This window comes from Pseudonaja textilis, chromosome Z, assembly GCF_049901715.1.
Source record: "Pseudonaja textilis isolate UNSWEBS1 chromosome Z, rPseTex1.2, whole genome shotgun sequence".
NCBI classification, from domain to species: domain Eukaryota; kingdom Metazoa; phylum Chordata; class Lepidosauria; order Squamata; family Elapidae; genus Pseudonaja; species Pseudonaja textilis.
In genome coordinates, this window is record NC_142008.1 from 53,964,401 (window position 1) to 53,987,959 (window position 23,559).

At 35.5% G+C, this 23,559-nt stretch overlaps 1 protein-coding gene across 3 annotated transcripts in view; it reads right to left on the bottom strand.

Moving 5' to 3' along the window:
- The window catches only part of CPNE4 (copine 4), a 413,546-nt gene that overhangs the window by 117,120 nt on the left and 272,867 nt on the right, over window positions 1-23,559 (bottom strand). For all 3 annotated transcript variants that reach the window (XM_026721419.2, XM_026721417.2, XM_087916705.1), the window contains 3 exons: window positions 15,636-15,815; window positions 9,101-9,172; window positions 5,614-5,688 (listed from right to left, as the gene is read on the bottom strand). In XM_026721419.2, coding sequence (XP_026577204.1) covers window positions 5,614-5,688; window positions 9,101-9,172; window positions 15,636-15,815 — 327 coding nt within the window. The remainder of the gene's footprint in view (window positions 1-5,613; window positions 5,689-9,100; window positions 9,173-15,635; window positions 15,816-23,559) is intronic.

A 23,559-nucleotide genomic window follows, 5' to 3' on the forward strand; every position in this document is an offset into this window, starting at 1 on the left:
AATCCGAAAAATGCTGGAAATGTCATCAGAAACCTGGTTCATACTACCATATGTGGTGGACCTGTGAGGATGCTAGAAAATATTGGACTAAAATCCACACATGGCTGGAAAAAATGACAAAGAAGCACATAGACTTGAAACCGGAGTATTTTTTATTGGGAATCTTACCAGATGCTTATAGTAAAGAGTTGAAATATTTGATTGTAAATGTATTGACTGCGGCTAGGATTGTATTTGCAAAGAATTGGAAAAATGAGAAAATTCCATTACAAGAAGAAGTTATAAAGAAAATATTGGAATGTGCTGAGATGAGTAGATTGACTTTTGAAATTAGAGAGCAAGAAGATAAACAATTTTATATAATTTGGGATCTTTTCTATCAATGGCTGAATGATGAAATACAAAAATAGAGTATTTGAAATGCTAGATAATAAGGAATAATATTGAATTTATTTTTCTTTTTTCATTTTTGGTATTGGATATTATACTTATATAATGGTATTCCTTTTCCTTTTTTTTTCTTTTATTTTAGGATAGAATTGGCACGATTATATGATTTGTTTTAGAATAAATTACTTAAAATATAGTTATCTCACAAAGGCATGATCGAATAAAAGCGTAGTCAAATTTCTTTTTTCTTTTTTTTTTAATAATGATATGATGATTTATAAGTTTGTATTGACAATAAGAATTATTATATAAGGTAATTGTAATTGTGACTATGAAGTGAACGCACAAAACTGATGAACCAACCGACTCACTGTTTGTATAGGGGAGCTGATGTTTTTATGTTTTGTCTGTCTGTTTGTATGTTAAAAAATAATAAAAACTTTTATAAAAAAAAGATTCCAGAATGTCACAGAAACCAAAGAAGAAGATCTAGAAATGATAATGACAGAACTGATAGCAGAAGCTCTGCAAAGAGACGAACAGAAATCCTGAATGAATTGGACGAAGTATATAGAATTCACATGAATTACGCCAGAAGGCATAGATTGCTGAGAGAAATTCACATCAGGTTTGCACGAAAAAAAGTAAGAGACATAATTTATAGGATAATAAGAGATAAACTTATGGTCTACAAAGAGAAAGAGATACAAACATTGAAGCAGATCCCGAGAAGGGTGACAGATCAGAGAAGGGACTACCACTTCTTGGCAACACAACTGACTGAAGGGAATATATTGTTCAGATGGTTAGTACTGGAAGGAATGATGGTTTCTTGGCAGGAGAAAAAGATTAAAGTTGACAATTTAGGCAAGGCACAGGAACTGTACAATCAACTTGTGGGGATGGAAGAAGAACACAGTAGCAGAGAAGCCAGAAGCCAAGAAGAGCAACAACACAGAATAAAAGAAGTAGAGCAGGAAGAAAGAAGCAGGAAGGAGAAAGAACAGCATTAAGAGGAAAGTGCAAGAGCAAGAATACAAAGAGACACAAGGGCCAACAGAAGACAAAAACAAATGCACAAATAGGAGAATGGGAGAAGAAATTTAAGCTAATATCAATAAATATCAATGGATTAAACTCACCTGCTAAAAGAAAGCAAACATTTGTAAAATTAGTAAAATAAAAAATGGATATAGTGTTCCTGCAGGAGATACATATTAAAAAACAACATAGGAATTGTTTAGAATACCCCAAATTAGGAATACTCTATGTGGCATTGGCAGATGAAAAAAAAGGGATAGCCGTATATGTTAGGGAAGGGATAAAAGCAAAATTAATGTACGTAGATATAAAAGGAAGAATATGGAAAGTTACAACATAATATGGAAGAGAAAAAAAGGATTACTTAAAATTATTTTGAAGGCTGTTACAAGAAGAAATAGCGAAGGGCAAAATAAGGGATTATTTAAAAGGGGAAAATATTCCTCTGAAAGCAGAAGAAAAGAGAGAAATGTTAAACAGGGAAATAACACCAACAAAACTGAAAAAGGTAGTGCAAAAACAGAAAAATAACAAAACTACAGGTCCAGATGGACTTCCAGGGGAAATATATAAGAATATGGGCAAACTGATAGAACCATTAATGTTAGAAGTGTACAGTGATGCACTGATGGAAGCAAGGATATCTGAATCTTGGAGGGAAGCTTATATCTCCTTAATACCAAAGGAGAGCAGATAACAAACAAATTCAAAATTATAGGCCAATGTCATTGTTAAATGTCGACTATAAAATATTCACAAATATAATAGCAAAAAGGATGAAAAATTTATTAAACGAATCCATACATTAAGATCAAAATGGATTCTTGCCAACAAGAATTAGACAAATTAGGAATAAAAGACAAATTAGGAATAAAAGAAGAACGGTAGTAAACATATTGGAGGACTATGAAGCCCATCCAGAAAAACAAGCTGCTCTAATTTTTCTGGATGCTCAAAAGGGTTTTGATAATTTAAATTGGCAGTTCATGATGCAACAAATTAAAGATATGATTTAGGAGACAAATCTGAGAAAATCATAGAGGCGACATACACCACTCAAAAGGTGAATATACTATTAAACGGGGATAGTACAGAGACTTTCAAAATAATGAAAGGGGTAAGACAGGGATGTCCTTTGTTACCTCTACTTTTTATCCTGACACTAGAAGTATTATTAATTTGAATTAGACAAAATCCAGAAATAAAAGGAACTAAAATCAAAAAAAAGAATATAAAATTCAGGCTTTTGCAGATGACTTGGTTTATTTCATAGAAGACACATTGGAGACAGGAAACATTTTAATTCAAGAAAAAATATGGAGAACTGGCAAGTCTCAAAATTAATAGAGAAAAGACTAAAATATTAGCTAAAAATTTAACAGAGAATCAGAAAAGAGAATTAGAAAAGGAAATGTGACTGCAAATCACAAAGAAAGTCAAATACCTAGGAATATGGTTAACTGAGAGATATTCCTCGATGAAAGAAAATAATTATATGAAACTTGTTGCAACAAATAAAGAAAGACTTGGAATTGTAGGGGAAATTACAATTATCTTTACTAGAAAGAATCACTACAATTAAAATGAATGTTCTACCTATTTTACCTATTTCAAACAATCCCCATACAATTAGATAACTTTTTTTATGGAATTAAACAAAATTACTTTAAAATTCATATGATTAGGCAAGAAGGCTTGAATAAAATTAATAGCACTACAAGATAGTAGAAGTCGAGATGGCTTTGGACTTCCAGAATGGGAACATTACTATAACGCTGCAGCCTTGGCATGTATTAAAAATTGGATACATTTGAATAACGAAAGGATTTTAACTCTGGTAGGACATGATTTACAGATGGCATAGCACACCTTCTTGTGGGAAAAGAGAAGCAAGAAGCATAAATACTTTTACAGACATCAAACGAGAGATTCTCTGATACAGATTTGGGAAAAGACTAGGAGAAAACATTATTTGAAAATATCTGGTTGTCTATGCACCATGGAGGTGATGATTTGCCCCAATACATTGGTTTAGGCAAAATAGTTAGATATAAAGAAATATTAGATAATCAGGGAAAATTAAAAACTAATCAGGAGTTAAAAGACCAAGGCATATTTAAAGATTAGTGGCCATATCTTCAACTGCAAATGAGATGCAGAACAATACAGATTTGATATTGAGTTGCAACAATTAGACAAAATTTTAGTAGGCCTGGAGGAGAAATTTATAACAAGGATGTATAATTATTTATTAAAATATGACACAGAAGAGGAAGTAGTAAAAGGTTTTTTGTATGGACAAAAATTTTGGACACAAAATTTGGGAAAATTGAGAAAAAGATTGGGAAAAAATATGGAATAAAAACTATAAATTAACAAGATCGGCAGCTTATAAAGAGAATCTATATACGATGTTTACTTATGGCAAAAATGTATCCCAATATGAATCCAAGATGCTGGAAATGCAAACAAAGCCAAGATACCTTCTCCCATATGTGGTGGCTATTCTCAGAAGCCCAAAAATACTGGGTCAAAATATGGAATTGGCTACAAGAAATAGTGGAAGACCAGATAGAGTTTAAACCTGGACTATTCCTTTTAGGAATAATAAAGGGGAAATATAGTAAAAAGATTAAATATGTGATACTACACATAACGATAGCAGCGAGGACTGCATTTGCACAATATTGGAAGCAAGATAGCATGCCACCGGAGGAATTAGTAATCCAAAAGATATTGGATTGTGCTGAAATGGACACGCTAGAGTTAAATGATAACAAAGAGTCAGAGTATTATATGGTTTGGGACAACTGGTACAAATGGCTGAATAGTAGAAATAAGAATGATAAGAGATTAGAAAATCGTAGATAAATGTATATGAATGTATATAAATGTATGAAAATTTTTATATATAATAATGATGTCACAGTTCCATTAAAGATGAGAATAAGATTTGTAAAATGTGAAAAAGCATAAAAAAGAGATCAATAGTTTCTAAAAAGTTAAAGCTTTGTGAATTTATTTAACAATAACATTAAATTTAGACACAGCTAGGTATAAGTTGCTTCCATATGAGAACAGTGCTCAGCACTTATTTACAGATGTGTCACCTGGAGTCAGAAGGTAAATAAATTTAATATATTATAGTTGGTAACACAGTCATCCAGATATTTACACTGCATTTGTATTTCAACCCACATATAGAGTCTTTTCCAGTGACTTGGGAAAGGCAGAAGTTGTTGTCTTGATAGTGTTATTATTATTATTTGAGATACTTTACCAAAAAGACCAGTATCATCTCTTTTTTTTGCATTGATTGTCGATTTTTTTCTATCCTATCCTATCCATCCTATTTTTTATTCTATTAATTGCTTGTTTCTTCATATCACTCTTTCTATATTCTCTTAACTTTCCTACTTGGCTTCCTTATAAGCTTTGGAGGAGTGCAACTAATCTACTATTTTGTGAAAGATGGATGTAACATGTATGACATCCCTTTTCATTTATTTAGATTTAAGGTATAGAATGGTATTTATATCTCTTTGTTTGAGTCCATTCTGACTTCTGTAGCCTTTATTATGAGATAGGCAAAGTGATAGTCAGAGATAAGGTAATGTATAAATATTTTAGAATAAAAACAGAGCAGTGTTTTAAAATAAAACTTATAAATAAAAATAAATAAAATTAAATATCATCTCTAAAATAAGTAACTTTTTCTTAATTAATGACTATCTTCTCTGGTTAAATGGCCAAAGTATTTTTGTGGGAATACATGAAAAGCATCAAGTTTCTGGCTACCTTATACATTATCTGAAAAAAATCTCCTGGGGTGAGTGAGAACATTCAGGCTCAAACATGTGTCCACATTTATATTGCAAGATGTCAACTTTGAATGTTATTGTCTGTGATAAGTTGGAAAAAGCCAACTGCTGTGATTGTTGGCATTTTAAATACATAAGGTCCCCACATAATTAAATTGTATTTTTTTAAAATTCCATTGGGAATTTTACTCTCTCATTACTATACAACTTGACCAAAGCCTCATTATGAGGATTAATCTGCCAATCTCCAATACATTTAATAACATTAGCAAAAATATCTGCAGGGGAAGATATCTCATTAAATCACATTTGTCTGCATTTCTCTTTCATTCAGTAAAGTTAATATAAACAGTTGGCTTACCTTGTCATCTAATTTTCTTGCACTAAAAGAAAGCTCAACATAGTCATCATTGCCAGATAATTCTTCAGCGATTACCTATGTGAGAAGACAATGGAAGGCAAGGAATGAGGAATAAAATCTTAGGCAACACAATCTAATGATATGCATGCATGGAGAGCAGAAAGATTCATGAGGCCACAATGTGATAACTTCACTATCAGGAATGGAACACAAATGCCAATATAATTAACAAATATTCCATTTCTGCATTCTTGCAGGCCATATTCTCCAGAACATGACTGGGAATCAGAAGCGAACACATACTTCCAAACCTTTGACATATAACATTATTTTCTATGTTGATATTGATATATGTTATTTGAAACATTTTATCATATATATAATATTTGATATGAATCATTATTAATATATCCATATCCTTTTTATTGTATATATTATACTATAATATCTTAGTATTAATTTGCATACTGTACATATTATGCATTGCTGCATTGTTATCACTCAATGTCCAGAATAATCTGAAGGTTTACAATATTTCAAATTTGCATATTGATCTGAAAAAAGCTTCATTTTCATTTAAAAATGAAAACTAAACACACTTGGCCTCTCATTCAAGTACAAGCATGGAGCTTTTCTAACCCTTTGAGAGTTAAAAGCCAGACTTTTATAGAAAGATGTTAAGGTATAACATACAGTGTCTATGGAGAGATATAATATGCAAATGTGATTTTACTCCCAATATTCATTTACCTAAAAAAATGTTTACTAAATAAATGGAATAGGGAGGCTTGTTTATCTGCATCAAACAAAACATGAGAACCACTAGGAACCAGATAAAATAGCTTTGAAATTGAAGCCAACGTTGTGATTTGAAACGATGTGTTTAATTGTTGTGGCCTTGTTATCTACATGCCCAAACATGTTAACGGAGCAAAAGAACTATATGAGCTGGGCACAACTATATCTGCAGCAGGGGTGGGATTTAAATTTTTTAACAACCAGTTCTGTGGCCCTGGCTAGGTGGGCGTGGCTAGGTGGGCATGGCCATGTGACTGGGTGGGCATGGCTTCTTTTTTTTTTTTTGGCAGCAACCCCCCCATTTTTTTTGCCTCCTGGGCCTCAGGGAAGCCTCCATTTTTGCTCCCAGAAGGCTTCCCTGGAGCCCAGGATGGCAAAACACGGAGCACAGGGGGGACACGCAGCAACCCTTGTGCTCCTTTTTGGGGCCTACTGGGCCTCAGGGAAGCCTCCATTTTTGCTCCCAGAAGGCTTCCCTGGAGCCAGGACGGAGCACAGGGGGGACACGCAGCAACCCTTGTGCTCCTTTTTTGGGCCTACTGGGCCTCAGGGAAGCCTCTTGGGAGGTATTTTTGCTTCCTGCACCCCTTTTGCCTCCTGGGCCTCAGGAAAGCCTCCTGGGTGAAACAGTAAGACAGAAAGGAGGATCCCAGCACAGCTGATCTCGAAACAGCTGATCGTTGGGAGGAAAAAAAAACCTTAAGGAGTGACTGGGCAGGGGAGAACTCAGTCAGGGACATTGGGCATGTGTGCGATGTCGCCCATGCATGACAAGAACTGACTGGGAGGGGAGTGGCGTGCAGAGAAGGGAGGGGCCAGCCAGGGACACAATTTGCCGGTTCTCCAAACTGCGCAGAATCGTAACTAGTTCTATAGAACTAGTCTGAACTGGTAGAATCCCACCCCTGATCTGCAGGCCATACTCATGATAGTGCTTATGTTTCTCTAAATTCATGAAAATAGCTTCCACACTGGGCAAATATTATGAAGGTAGCTTAGTGAGATAACCACTAGACACTCCTGTCCCTTTTCATGCATTCAGGGGCAATGAAATGATTGGAGAATAGAGCGATGACATTATATGATTACAAATTGGAATTTTACACTCAGTATTTATGTCTTCTCAGTCACAGGCCTATAAAAATCTACAAGAATCTCAAACGTTTGGAAAGACAAATTTCATATTATTTACTATTCTGCAAGTGGCAATTTATATGTAAAAAGTGGTCCATTTCAATTATGTATATAACTCACATAATCTGTTGCATTTTGTTTTTTCCAGCCTGGATAAAAAAGAATTCAATTGCACAGAATACAAACTCAATGTGAGTTATTGCAATACAGAACTTATTTATCTCTTCATTTTGTCACTTTGAAGCTGATGAAGCATCTTTAAGGTGTTTGATGTGCAATTGTGAGATTAAAATATACTTAGAAAAAAAATAAATCTGTTGACACCCTACTGTGTGGACATGCTTTTATTTTCTTAAAGTTAATGGAAGCCTTTGTCAATCAGGAACCTTTTGACATGCTATCGTAATCTTCTATTGTTAACATAACAACAAACCGTGCCTGTTGGATTGTTGAACATCTTTTCCAAAACATAAGGGAAACGCAGTCTGCTCAGAGGAGTCAATATTGATAACATGGCAGGGGCAGACTTGTAAAATAACTCCATCCTTTCTCTTAATAGAATAAAGTGGCAGGGATTTGGGATTGTGATGCTATCTTCAAATGTTGATCACTGCCCCACATACCCACTGAGACACCAGTTTGGTCAAGGGTGGTTTTTGATCTCAAATATTTTCACTGTATTTTTTACACAAATATTGCTGGGCATTTGATTAGTCCTAAACAAAACTGCTGTTCCAGGCTTAAGTGACACAAGCTAATTCAATTTACATTTCCTTTCATGGGGCTCACTTAATTATAGGTCCCTCACAACAATTTTAAATTCCATTCCAATTTAAAATGTTGTCTTTATGACCACATAGTAATATTGGTTATTCCATTGTTCATTTAATGGGAAACTAATGAAAACAGTTCTCTGAGATTTCAGCAGTAACATTTAATTTAGAAGTATATATTTCTGTAGTGCTTTTCAGATTTCAAAGTTGTAAAAATAAGACTGAGAAGTGAAAGTTTCACAAAGAATTACATGTGGTGAGATAAAATTCAATTTTAAAAGAAAAATGATTGGGTTAAGAGTACAGCATCCATTATGCTGTTGCTCTATACTTAAGGCTAACAATTGCTGATTTGAAATTGAAGGAATATACACCCTAGTGCAGGAGTGTCAAACTTACCGTTGTCATGGCGACATCACGTAACATATCAGGACTTTTTCCCCCTTCGCTAAACTAGGTGTGGGCATGGCCAGCACGTGACCCATCCTGCCCGCGGGCCGTGAGTGTGACAGCCCTGTCTTAATGCCTTATAAAATTTGATTTTCTGCCTGTAAACTAGTCTAATGCAGGTGTATTTTGTGAAGAGCAGATCATTCAATCAATAAGTCAACACATATTTTTAAACATATGCTATGTTTTATCATTGTCAGGTTTTGGAAAATAGTGTGCATATGCCAACAAAGGATTTCTATTTAAAATTCAGGAAAGATTGAGAAAACTAATGTTAAATGTGTATTACCCCCCCCCATGAAAAGGAAAAAAATTAGGAGAGATAGACCTACCGTTATGGAAGATTTCCCTGCTGTGTTGGCATGCTTCAATAAAGATTTTGAGAGTTTTCTCTGAGAAACAATCTGTATATAATAAAAAAAGAAAACTTGATCAAATGAGCTACAGTTTATGTCTGGATGATATATGCATGCAATTTACTGAACAATCAACAGAAAACAAATTAAAAAGACTATGCCACATAATTTTAAAATATGCTTTGAAATTATAAAGCACAGTAAAATTTAAGCCACAACAGTAAGCACAATAGTTCACAATAATTGGTGAAAAAATCCTATGTTAAATGATGAGTAAATGAATCACACAAGAAAGGGAACAACGAATTCCAGACTTCAGATGTAGCCATAGAGTAGCCCATTTCAGTTATTTTATTTTTGCTTAGACATCACTGCTTCTCTCTGGAACTGTCATCTATAATGTGGCTAAAAGATCTACAGACCTGTCATTCTCTGAGTTTCCAGTTATCTGTCATATGCTCACTTAATTTTCCAGAGAAAATATGACCTGCACCTGTCTTCTTTTCCCATAGCTTTGCAGTAAATCAGTATCAGCAACAGCTGCTATAGCAGAGGAAAGAAAACTCTGAAAAAGGAGGCTTAGAAAGGAACAGTTTTTATCCACCACTGGAAGGTGAAGATTAAATGCAAGATAAAAAAATATTCATGTTTGCTTTAAAAATGTATTAAAAATAACCTTTTTAACATTTGAGTTCTGAGAAAAAGTGCTGTTTTTTACTATCCATTACAGGAAAAAAAATGTTAATTCTCTTGCCAAAAATGGGAAAAGGCTTTTTGATGGAACTACATTAGCTTTACATAATGTATGTAACAAACATTACAATTCCCTCTTGTTTTTGGTGGATTGCCTCTAATTCAGCTCTCGAGAGGCGAGCATAACTTTTGGTTCAACTATGTTATACACATCAGAACTTCCATTCTGCTCCCATAATCTGACTTAATTTAATATAGTGCATATTACATCTGACTTAATTTAATATAGTGCATATTTAAATGGTAGCAGGTGCAAGCAGCAAATTCATCTCACCTTATCTTGGAAATCAAACCTTTTGTCCTGATTAGGTTAAAAAAAGTTAATATGCCAGGCCTAGAGAAATCTAAAAAGGCTACAAATCTACTTCTATAACACTGCCAAGAAAACTGCATGGATACAGCTATCAGAAATGAGCCAAAAATATCAGTGATAATGTAAATAATATTAAATGTTTAATGTGTAAATAACAGTGGTATTGCAATATTAATAATTGACTCAGGTTTACGGCCAATGGAAGATTTGAACCCATGTTTTGCTGTCTTAACCCAAAGCCAATATGTTGCAAATAATGTCATTAAGATGTATAAGCTTGGACAAATTGTAATATGATCTGAATAATTCTACCTACATCACTGTGTTGCTTGAAGGAAAAAAAACCCAGCGAAAATTATTTTAGGCAATTTGAGCAACTTCCTAGAGAGACAAGAATACAAAGGGAGTAAATAATGTAATAAAAGTGAGATAGATTACAATTCTGTCAATAAAATACATTAGAAGATTTCTGGTGGAGCTTCATATGCTGAAATACATACTAGCATAGAAGCAATTTTTTCATAAATAGAACAGCTGGACTTATTTTGATCACTGTGTTGTTCATTTCCTTTAAAGGGCAATTTGGGCAATGTTGCCACAGCAAACTGTTTCAGGATAGAGTGGGTTGGGTTGTACAGGGATTTTGTACTAGGTTTGTGTTTTTTTCTATGAGTGACATGTTTCTATCTGTCTTCTTCCTCTAAGGGCTCAATTCTTTTAGAAGTTGTTTGATCATTGTTATGTTCAATTTGGTATATTTTTCTTGCAAGGTTTGGGATTTCTCATTTTGTAGGTTGAGTTTCAGAATGGTTAGAGTTCCTTCTAGATCCTTTATTTTTTCTTCTAGCAGCTTGATTAGTTTACCTTTGGTACATATACAGTTAGGTTATTCTTTGGACATAAGTGTATCCATGGAACATGTTCTGCAGATCACAATAGTATCAATTTCTTTTTCCATTAATGGGTTTTTTAAAAAATTGAAAATGAAAGTGTAGGTTTTACTACAGATTTTTAAAAGTGAAAAATGTCCAATTTAGAATTTTGGTACTCTTAACAAATCATTTAAAATTTAGGGGGGGAAGTCTAGCTAAAAATTTAAAGTTCTATTAGTTAAAAATGTCTAGTTTAAGGATTTAAAGTTATATAGTTCAAAATTGTCTACTTTAAAAACTTAAAGTTCTAGCAGATAATTTAAATTGTTCAATTTTAAAATTTTCAGTGTTGATGGTGCAAGGTTCTTAGCCTATCCTGGAATGTTCCTCCCTTCCTTTTTATGATCCTTTCCCTCCCTGCCTTCTGATAGGCTTAATTATCTCTTTCTTCTTTGCCTTTATATGTTCCGTACTTGCTACTTTCCTTTGATTTATTTTGCTTTGTGTCCTATGTTGTCTTTTTATCTTCTCTTCCTACTTGCTTTTCTCCTGCCACTACTGGGTATTCCCTGCTTTTCCCAGTTCGTGCCATTCCCCCCACACCCGTCTGTTGGTCTGTTGTGCTGCTCTGTTGCCATTCTCAGTCACCAGTTTGCTGATTCCCTTTGCTGCAATGCTCCACCACCACCGACAGCCTTAGGTTCCACCAATGCTCTCCTATTGCTTCCCACCCTCCTCTCTGCGTTGCTCTCAGGATCTTCTTCTTTTTGCTGCTGGCTCTCCTTTCAGTTGCACTACCACTGCATTTGGTTCTTTGGCCGCTTGACTTCCATTTGCGTTGCTTCACGCCTGGATAGCCTATGGTGAGCTTGCCTCTTGTCTCCTCTCTACAGCTAGTTCTCCTCCCTGCTCACATCAGCTCATCCTTTTCATCTCTGCTGGTCATTACTTTGCCCTCAGTTGGCTCGCCTCTCTGCCCCATTGATGATTTTTCCTCACTGCTCCACAGCTGGGCCCCACTTGCTCACCAGCTTGCCTCCTTGTACTCTGCTGGATCGTTTTGCTTCCTCTTCTTTTCTTTCTCCACTTTTTTCTTTCTCTATGATTTATTCTGTGATTCATCTTTCCCTCTCCACCTCTCCTCCTATCATTTATCTTCATTTCATAGCAACTTTTCTCTTCTTTTAACTCTCTGCGATATAACTATGCTTCCTCCATTGCTGCCATCTTGGAGGTGATCATGTGTTGGTACTCAATCATGTGTTGGTACGCTCCACTAGAAGAGGTTGCTAACATTTTACCTTGAATTTGGAGCATTATCAGGCCCAGAATTGACCCCCAATTTGGGATTAATGACCAGATTCCTAATACCACTGACATTTATGGATAGTCCACGTTTTTGTATAAAGCTTCATCACAGTGGCATACTAAGGAATGTGACATCTAGAACAATTGTTTTTTAATACTTTTTTTTCTCTATACTACAAAATTATATTCCGTAATAATTATGAAATGCAATGAATAACAGCAATGGCCATAAATACACACACACACAAACACACACACAGACACACATTCTGTTTTGAGCCTTAACTTTTGCCTATTTTTTAATGACCATTAACATTGATATTTATTGTGTATTTATATTTAAGTGACAATACAGCCATTGTCAATCTATTGTCAATTCATAGTTGACTAAAGTCATTTTATTAATTATTAATTTCAATATTAAAAAACTTCTTTCACACAAATCAACAAGTATACTAATTAGGAAATGTTCCACTTTAGTGAGCTGGTGACTTTGGGCCAGCCAGTCTGATTCAGCCCAACTGGAAAAAAAAGGAGGAGGAGGGAATATTAAATATGTTTACTTCATCGAGTTATTTATAAAAATAAAGGCAGAATGAAAATAAGTGATGGATGGATGAATAGATAAGCTTGGTAGAAATTCATTAAAAACCAATTTTACAATGAATCCCTCAAATTACAATACTGTATATGTCTTTGTTTCTTTGGCATTCTAGTGGTTTTTAAATGACTCCAAAGATGAAAATTTGCCTCTAAAATATCTTCACAGGAAAATGTGTTATAAATTTCTGTTACATTTGATAACATCCTCCAGAAGTTTTTTAAAATAGCAGAAATGGATGAATAGTGAATCATAGTGAACACTGCCATTATTTGATACATTTCTTTAGAATAAGTGCCTAGCAAAAGGTAAAACAGGCATGGTATTGTGCTTTTGATTTCTTTTGGCATCATATGACTAGCATCGTTTACACTTTCTCCTGGCCTCTTCATTAAAATTTAATTCATTTCCTTACATGTTATAATTTGATAATAAATGGCCTTCTCCACAATTTCTGGACACCAAGGAACAAAGCTTAGAGTTTCACTGCATATTGTTCGAAGCCACTTCTCCTATTTGCAAATACTGTATCTTTGTGTCAGATTAACTTTATTTTTATTTATTTATTTGACAAGCAAGTATTATATAACAGGTATAAGTATAAACATGGTTATAAGTACAAAAAATAGATAAAAATAAAAAAAAGCAATAGGACAGGGATGGTAGTCATGTTGGTGTGCTTATGCATGCCCCCTACAGACCTCTTAGGAACGAGGTGAGGTCAATAGTAGACAGTCTAAGTTTAAAGTTTTTGGGGTTTGGGGAAGAAACCACAGAGTCAGGTAGAGTATTTCAGACATTGACCACTCTGTTGCTGAAGTCGTATTTCCTGCAATCAAGTTTGGTGCGGTTTACCTTGAGTTTGTATCTATTTTGTGCTCTTGTATTGTGGTTGAAGCTGGAGTATTCATTGACAGGTAGGACACTGTAGTAGATAATTTTATGTACTATACTTAGATCGGACCGAAGGCGGCGTAGTTCTAGATTGTCTAAGTCTAAAATTTCAAGTCTGGTGGCATAAGGTATTCTGCTATGAGTAGAGGAGTGGAGAACTCTTCTTGTGAAATATTTCTGGACTTTCTCGACTGTATTAATATCTGATATGTAATGTGGGTTCCAAACTGATGAGCTGTATTCAAGTATTGGTCTAGCAAATGTTTGGATGCTCTAGTTAATTGTGTGATATTACCGGAGAAAAAGCTACACAGGATTAGGTTAACAACTCTTAATGCTTTTTTGGCTATGTAGTTACAGTGGACTCTAGCACTTATATCATTAGAGACAAGTACTCCAAGGTCCTTGACATAGTTGGGGACATCAACAAGGTCTTGACTATTCAGCTTCCATTTTATTTTCTGATTTTTTTTGCCAATATGTAAGACAGAGTATTTATTTGTTGAGATTTGAAGTTTCCACTTGTTTGAACATTCTGACACATAGTCGAGGTCATTTTGAAGGGTAGCAGTATTGTCAGTGATGTTGAATAGCTTTACATCATCAGCTAAAAGAATGTAGTTGCTCTTAATATAATCACAGAGGTAACTTATGTAGAGTATACAGAGGGTTGGTCCTAGAACGTTGCCTTGGGGACACCTCTGTTGACAGGTACAGGATTTGATAGGGCGATCCCCATTTTGACAATTTGTTGCCTGTTTGACAGGAATGCATCTATCCACTTATGCAGGTGTCCAGAGATACCATAAGAGTTTAGTTTTAGAAGTAGTTTGTTGTGTACCACTGAATCAGAAGTCTATGTAAATAGCGTCAATTGCCCTGATCAAGTTGTATAGTCCATATGTTTTTGCAGTGTAGGAATTGCAGATTACAGGATAGTTTTTTCTGAAACCAAATTGTTTGTTAGAGAATAGGTTGTTTGTCTCTAACTTCTTCCAAAACTTCACATCAGAAAAATAGATAACCTAGAAAAGTTATTTTGGTTTTGAATAAGCTATCCCAACTCTCAATAATTCTCCATTTCATAAGTATTTCTGAAACCATTAAGTTGCTTTTTATCTTTCTCAGTGATAAAGGACCATCTTTACTCTGAAGAATTTATCTTCCCTTCTTAACCAGATTAATTCTCAAGTTGTCTGGAACTTCACCAAGCAGTGATGTACAATAAATTAAAACATCATTTATTTTCTCTTCTTCATTAAAATTTTGGTCAATACTAGTGTCTCTTTTTTTGCTCCCCCCCGCAATTCTATTTGTGTTGATTCTTACTAATATTACATTTCTCTTCTTCCAGTGCTTATTGTGCCTTTCAAACCTGTCAAATCTTTTGTTGCTTCTAGTGTAGGTGCCTTGGATGTACTAACTTGTATTTCTTCTGAATTTTTTTAACTATACATGATGTTGGAGGCATTACATATTTCACAATATAACCAGACATTGCTTCAGTTACTCCATCTGTCAACATTATTTTATCATGGTACCATACCCTACTTATCATGATACCATATCCCATTCATTCAGCTCATTTGTCAAATCTTTATCTCTCTCTCAGAATTTGCATAAAAAGTACAGTTATTAATATTTATTGATAGTGTATGTTTGGTCTTTAGGTTTTTTTTAGTGTTAAAGTCAGCAAGCCTCCTGGCAGTTACAGAAGTAAATGAGGACAGCAAAAAAAAAAAAGCGCCAAGAAAACCACAAATACTTTACCTGCCCCAGAGTACATTCCATGCCACCAAGGAAATCTGCTTCTTTCAGCCCATTGTGATTGTTGCTGATATCATGGACTTCAAAACGTAGCCTCTGTACTTCTTCAAAATAAAAGTCCACTGTGAATAGCTTTGAGAAGACAGGGTTTATGCAAGTTCTTATGACTTCTGTCCGGTCAACCTGTCAATCAAAAGAGTCAGCTATCAGGGATTTTTTAAAGTCATTTAAAACAGATTTGAAATACAGAACACGTGTAACAATCTAAGTCAAGGAGAAAATTATGTTTAACAAAACTTTTTTTAAAAATATGAAAAATTATAGAGGATAAAAATCATTCTAATAATACACCTAGACTCAAGAAACACCATCCAGCCAGAGCTGAAGAAGCTTCTTGGATGAGAAGCAAAACATGTTCAAACTGTCCAAAAACCAGAAAGTCTAATTGCAATTGTCCAATTGCCTCTTGAAAAAGGACCTTTGGGACAACCATGACCTGGATGACTGAGAATCTCCCTAGATTCAAGAAACAGTTTTGGTAGATAGTTTAAGAGGGACAAGACAAACTGTGTAGCAACTATAGGAACCATCAATATCTCTAAGTTAACAACCTCACATTAGCTTCTACTATATCTTCTAGTACAGGTTAGATTAGGAATGAACTTGTATTTATTGTCACATATTCTGACATACAGAAGAGCAAACAAATCCAATCTGGGTCTGTAACAATTTTATGACCCCCTTCAGGACTGGTTTCTATTCAGAGCCATGAAAAACGTAGGTTGAATTTATATCTGCTCAAGAATATGAAAGTGTGAAACAGGATATCACTCAATGATTTGCATCTGCAGAAGTTCCAGAGATTATAGAAATCAAATACAGTAGCTCTCCTTGGCCTGAAATTAGAGTGATCAGCCATCTGGCAAAATAAGAACACGCCCTCCTTTTTGTCCTCATGTTCTTCATCTGGCAGGCATAGCCTTAAAATCAAATGTTGTTTGGGTTTTTGAGTCTCTAACAACAAGGCATCACTCTGCTGCACAGTATTTTCCTAATGATGGAAAATTAACAACTTTTCTCTGTGACTTTAATTAATTGATTAGTATTTTGGTTTGCACTGCTGCCTGAAATTGACAAGACCTTAATCAGATATATGCTAAAGGGTTTTTCCTCCTAATCAGCAAATCTTTGCAATTGAAAATCCAGTCCTTCTGTTGCTGAAAAAAATAATTTCATATACATGTAAGCCAAAGTACTTTTTTGCACCTTTTCCCTGTAATTTTTATCTTTTGCTTGTTTAGATATCTGATAATCCTACTTGAGAACTCTTAAAAGGCAATCTGAATTATAGCATCAAAAGTTTTCCTGATAGTTATACATTTGGATTGTCTACTAACTTTAGTAACGTGAAAATAAAAATACAGTCCCAATAAACATTTTTTTAGTACTGACAGTGCAAAGCTATGTATTCTACTATATTCAGTGGGCCTAATTTCTTTGAAGAAAAGTCAGCATTGCAGTTCCAATGACATGTAAAGCATTTTTTACTTATTGAAATATGCAGTTATGCCATTGTCAGTGTCTAAGTATTGATTACATTCTGGAAGCCTATGAAAGAAAATCTTGCAATTGCAAATGAAACAAAGCGAGGTGAAATTAGTAAGAAAAACATTGGAAGGAAAATATAACCTATGAATTCGCAATACAAACAATTTATAGTTCACTCCAGAATCCAAGACTATGGTTTTTTTTTGAAAATTTTATTGATTTTTAAAAACAAACATAAACGAACAAAACATAAAACATCTTTTTTGAAAGCAGCATAATCCCGGGTTACATCTCTTCGTACAGATACAAATTCAAGTTCATGCTCATTTTTATATTCCATTCCATATCTTATTACTATTCTACATTTTCTATACAGCTTCTCCCCTCTTTTAATTTTCTTTATTTTATTTTATTTATTTCATCTCAATTCAAATCATTGTACTTATATTTTTTGTTTGTCCTGTTTCAACTGTCTATCTTTTCTCATTGAGCAAAATTTCTCCTGTGATCACTGATTGGAGTATGACGTCTTTATATCTTTCCCCTAAAATTATAACACTTAATATAGTACATAACTTCCGTTCGGATTCTGCTTGGTACATTCTAAAACTACACACTGTATTAAAAAAAAAGAAAAAATTATAAATGTATAATATAATTAAAACAACAATCCATACCAATTCAATTCTATCATTAATATTAATATTAATTTAAATCTTAATGTTTTACACATTACTTTTCAGATAAGTATCATACTTCTATGGGAACACTTATAAACTTTCCATAGTTAATTCCCCCCCACTTCACTTATATTTTATAAAACCTTAAGTAATTATAATGTTCCCGTTCCTTCCTAATTCAATTCTCTCATTTATTTTATTTCATTTATTTTATTCACAAAAGTTTCACTAAATTACACTGACTATTTTATCCCACTTTTTAATCATACGTTGTTTCCAATTTTCTAACATTATTTCTATTACAAATATAACAATACAATCTTACGTACCTTCACAGAATCCCTTTTTCAGTTAAATTTTCACCCATTATCTCTGAATAAGTCCTGTTTCTTTACATCTTGCTCCACACCTTTGTAACTTCTCTTCCTTTCCTTCTTCCCTATCTTCTTTTCTCTCCTCTTTTTACCCCCCTGTCTCTCCACCTCCATTTCCCTCTTTTGTATTCCCCTTTTCTGTTGCTTTCCAACTTTATATCCACTTTTCAAATTATTTTTCCCTTTTTTTGGCTGTTTTTTTAAGTCTTAAATTCTCCATTCTTCCCCCCCGCCCTTTCCCCTTTCTTCCCCAAATAGAGTTACTTGTTCATTAAAGATGGCTTCTTTTTTGTCCCAATCTTCTAGTTGCGCAGTCTTTTCTTGTTGTTTCTCGTAGATGCAGATCGCCATTTCTAAGAATTGAAAAACGGAGCCAAAGAAGCCCTTCCCTTCTTGTGTCTCTTCTTTATATTTTTTTAAATTCCATTTTCAGTTCATCCATAAGTGATGCCATTGTGGATTTTTTTAAAACAGCCACCCAATTGTTTTTAGTCATTCAAATATAATATCCAAAAATCCCAAAGTCACCAAGCAATCCAAATACACACAAGCTGTTTCTTTTTACACTTTCTTCTTTCTTCACTTTCTCTTCCTGGGGTTACTATTTAGTTCCAAAGTTCCAGTTAAAATGTATCTTTTAGAAGTCTTATTGAGATTTTACTTTAGATTCTTTTGAAGTCCAGGCAGTCTCCTCCTTCCAAATCCTGCCCTTATTCTTTTCCTCTCCCTTCCTCCTTATAGAAAAAAATTTTTTTTAGTGTCCAGAAATCTTTATTGTCCCTTTGGCATTTAATTATATTTTTAGCTTTACCTATTAATGCCAAAGCGGATTTTTCCGATTTCTTATTCAGCTCTCATCACTGTCAATGTGAGGAAGGAGAGTGAAAAAAAAAAAAACTTTACCGTTTCACTTTCTTTCGCTGCTTCCGACTCTTCTTTGGGAGCAATGTTATCTTTTATAAAATTTAAATTCCAGGGTACCTTAGTTGTTGCATTTTATCCCGGTCAGCCAAAACTTTCATTTCTTATCTTCCTCCTGCACTTTCTTTTCCGATTGAGTGCTTTTTTGAGGTGGCCATTTTTGACCACCGGTCCTACCGCCTTCGAGAAAGGGAGTTTGGCTGGCTAAGGAGGAGAGATGCGGCTCCCCTTGACCCTGCTGGCGATCTCCCCCCTTTTCACCACCTCTACGAAGTGGCTTAGCCCCAAAGCCAGCTGGCTCGGGTGCTCCAGTGGCGAGCCCAGGCAGAAACTGCACACAATCGCCTGCCACTGAAGCCCTGCACACATAGCCAAGACTATTATTTTTATTAACTATGTTTTCACACCATTTCACCTGCATGCCACAAATGAAAAGCTATGTTTGAAAATAGCAGCAAGTAACTAATGTGAAATTAACCTTTTCCAAGTATAGCTCGAATATTGTGTTGGAGCTGCTTTGCCCTAGCCCTAATTTAATCTGTAAATTAACTATATGATTAAGTTCATTTATAGATGCTAAGATATGCATATCTCCAAAATATCTGTCAGTACAAATGGAATGTGATTGACAGAGCTATTGCACCTTAAGTACAGTGATATAATTAATCATTCAGTCCTGGAACAGGAATACTGGGGGAATTGATTCTCAATTTGTAGGATCTCACATACCACTTTAGGTTGAGAAACCTAAATAGACTGAGGAGCATATAGATAAATACATAAAAGAAGGAAAATCCTGCTGAGTGAATTAAATTCCACTGAATGATGTCCAACACTGATTGTTACCCAATGATTTCAGTTAATTCACATATTCAGTCAAAAATTGATTGGGAAATCATGGTATAAAGGTATGTGTGAATTAATGTAAAGCAAATTTAAAATAACATAATAGTTTCTAGTATTTTATTTTTCTATACTGTGTAAGATGTATCCTACATCCAGTTTGTAGATGTATAGATGTAAGATCCATAATGTGCAATACTTGAATCTATGAAAATTCCTTAATTTCACAATACATGGTCAGACTGTATAACAGTGCCCCCAACCTTTTTTGTGCCATGGCCTGGTACCGGCATCACAAAATGATCTGCGGCCCGGTACCGGCATCAGCATGCATGACAAGGCAAGGCGAGCCAAGTGACCGGCCAGCCAGCCGTCCCCCGCTTCTCCCCGCCACCTTCAACTCCTCCTTTGTACCTTTGTCGATGGGCTTCACTTTGGGATGGCTTTGGGACAGTCACTCGGCTTGCCTTGCCTTGGGTGCTGAAAGAATCCCCGCACCTTAGTTTCATTCGAACCCCCACCTTTGATGAAACTAAGGCGCAAGGATTCCTTCAGGACCCAAATGCCGCTTTCCAACCAGAAAAGCTCACCCGGAAGCACTTTCTCGTCAAAACAAGATGGTGGCGCCCAGCAAAACAGCGGCCCAGTAGGAAATGTTCCACGGACCGGGACCAGTCCACGGCCCGGTGGTTGGGGACCCTTGCTGTATAATTCATCCTGGAAAAATGTGAGCATCCTATATCAAGCACAGTTCAAAAACACGAGAATTCCTGGCACTCAGACAAATCAGCCATCAATAGACACATATAGATAAATATCTACATATTATACAAAAGAGATAATCAAAAAGACAAAAAGGAAACAAAAAGACCTAAACTATTCCTTGCCAACAATTGATGTTATCTCAGAATCATTGTACCATATCTTTCAAACATCCTGGACCACTGGGGAATTACCAGAGGATTGGAAAAGGGCTGATGTGGTCCCCATCTTCAAGAAAGAAAGAAAAAACACAGACCCAGGAAACTACAGATCTATCAGTCAAACATAAATAGTTGGGAAGATTAACTGGAAAAGTTAATAAAAAAGAGAGCTGTGAACAACTAAAAGCAAATAAAGTTATAATTAGTAGCCAGCATGGATTTGTTAAAAACAGATCATGCCAGATTAATCTTATTTCATTCTTTGATAAAGTCACTAAATTAGTAGATCAGTGAAATCTAGTACATTTAGATTTCAGTAAGGTATTTGACAAAGTAGACCACATTCTACTTCTTGGTAAATTAGAAAAATGTGGAATAGACCAGCTGCTGGGCCATGAGAAAATTTTGGTGGGCCACAGAGAAATCTCACCCCCAGAGCAATCCCCACAAAGCAATTAATCCAGGCTGCGCAGAAACACAAGGCTGCGCCGCCCACATGGCCCACGGGAACCTCCCTGCCCACTCACTCCTTACCGGGTAAACTTGCCTCCTAAATTGCTATTTTTCCTTTTTCCGAACATCATCTGTTCTGCTGTGCCGGGAGATTTAGATTAGCTAGAAGCAGGAAATGGCGGGATTTCTTGCTTTCTAGCTAGTCTTTAGATCTTTGGTTCAGCACAGCCGAACCTCTCTTAGGACTGAAGGTTTGCTTGCAAGCAAATTCAGTGCAGACTCACGGCAAGCAAATTTGAGAGACTGAGCTAGCCAATGGCAGGTAGATAGATCACTGAATGATTCTGTGAGCAACTCAATCTGCCTGCCTGCTTTGCCTGATTTTGAATAAAAGATGCTCTTTTTTAAATTAAAAAAATCAATATTTACATGCATTGTATGTTGTGAGTTAATTTTGTGAGTTTGCTTGCTAGCAAGTTTTATGTGACAGATTGAGCTAGCTAATGGCAGATAGACAGATCTCTGAATGAATCTGTGATTCTGTGACCAACTCAATCTGCCTGCTTTGCCCGATTTTGAGTAAAAGTTGCTCTTTTTTATAAAAAAATCAATATTTATATAAATATTTATAATATTTACATACAAGCAATGCCCAGCCAGTCACATGATCACCAAGCCACACCCACAAATTAGGCCATGCCCACAGAACTGGTTAGTGGTCCCTGGGATCTAAAATTATGAGTTTGGTGGTCCCTGAGTCCAAAAGGTTGGCGACCCCTGGAATATATAACATCACCACCAGATGGATTTATAGTTGGCTGACAAACCGTACTCAACAAGAAGTCCTTAATGTGGAGAGAAGAAAATAGTGGGGTATCACAAGACTCTGTCTCAGGCTCAGTACTCTTCAATATCTTCATAAATGACTTAGAAGAGGGAATAGAAGGGTAACTCATCAAATTTTCAGATGACACTAAGCTGGCAGGAATAGCCAAAACCTGAGAAGACAAGCTCAGGATCCAAAAAGATTTTGATAAACAATGGGCCCTATCCAACAAAATGAATTTTAATGTGAATAAAAACAAAGTTTTACATTTAGGCAAGAAAAATCAATATGTGCAGATTAGGTGAAACCTGGATCAAAAACAGTAACTGTGAGAGAGACCTTGGAGTCCTAGTGGATGATCACTTGAATATAAGCCAGCAGTGTGCAGCAGCAGTCAAAAAAGCTAATACAATCCAGAGGCATAGAATCAAGATCCTGTGAAGTATTAGTACTTCTTTATAAAATCCTAGTAAGACCACAACTAGAATACTGCAACCAATTTTGGTTGCCATACTAAAAAAAGACGTTGAGACTTTAGAAATACTTATTAAGAAGAAATTGGACAGTCACTTATCCATTATTAAATGGTATAGATTCTCTTGCTTGAGCAGGGGGCTGGACTAAAAGACCTCCAAAGACCCTTTCAGCTTTTTCTATTAAGATGAGCAGAGATAAACACTAAGATTAACAATAGACCAACAATCAAGAAGCAAACAATATCCCAATCAAGGAACTATAAACTCAAAGAAGAAAACATTAAACACCAGCCTAATCAAAGAATCAGCAAGTCCACTAAACTCTACTACCTTCTAGCACTGATGATATTACCAAGTTTGGTAATGAAATGTCTGCAAGAAAACAACCAAGCTCAGAAAGCACCAAGGATCCTGTAGCCTTTTTTATTTTGAGTATTAGAAATAATTTGGACCTGTTACTGACCAGGAAGTCTTTCCTGTCCAAATTTCCAAACTTTATTTGCTAGATACTGGAAGAATCTACATGGGGAAAACCCAGTTGTCCATAGTGGTACTTGTTCGATCTGGGAGGATGGTTCAAGAACGGAGGCAAGACTCAGATAACAACAACAGCTCTTTATTTGTGACTTCAGATCTGAGCAACTAACCCCAGCTGCAGCAGGCCCTTATATAGGGCTGGCTGCGGCTAGGCAGCCAATGAAGGCGATTTGAGTTTGCCGCTCTTGGCAGGGCCAATCGCGGCAGCCCGTTTACTGGCCAATTGCATCAGCCTATGGCAACCAATCACGATCGGCTATTCGCAGGCCAATCAGAGTTGCAGGCTTTTAAGCCTGCTAGTCCGGAACACCCCTCCCCTCTCGGTTCCATTTATAGTCTCGCAGGT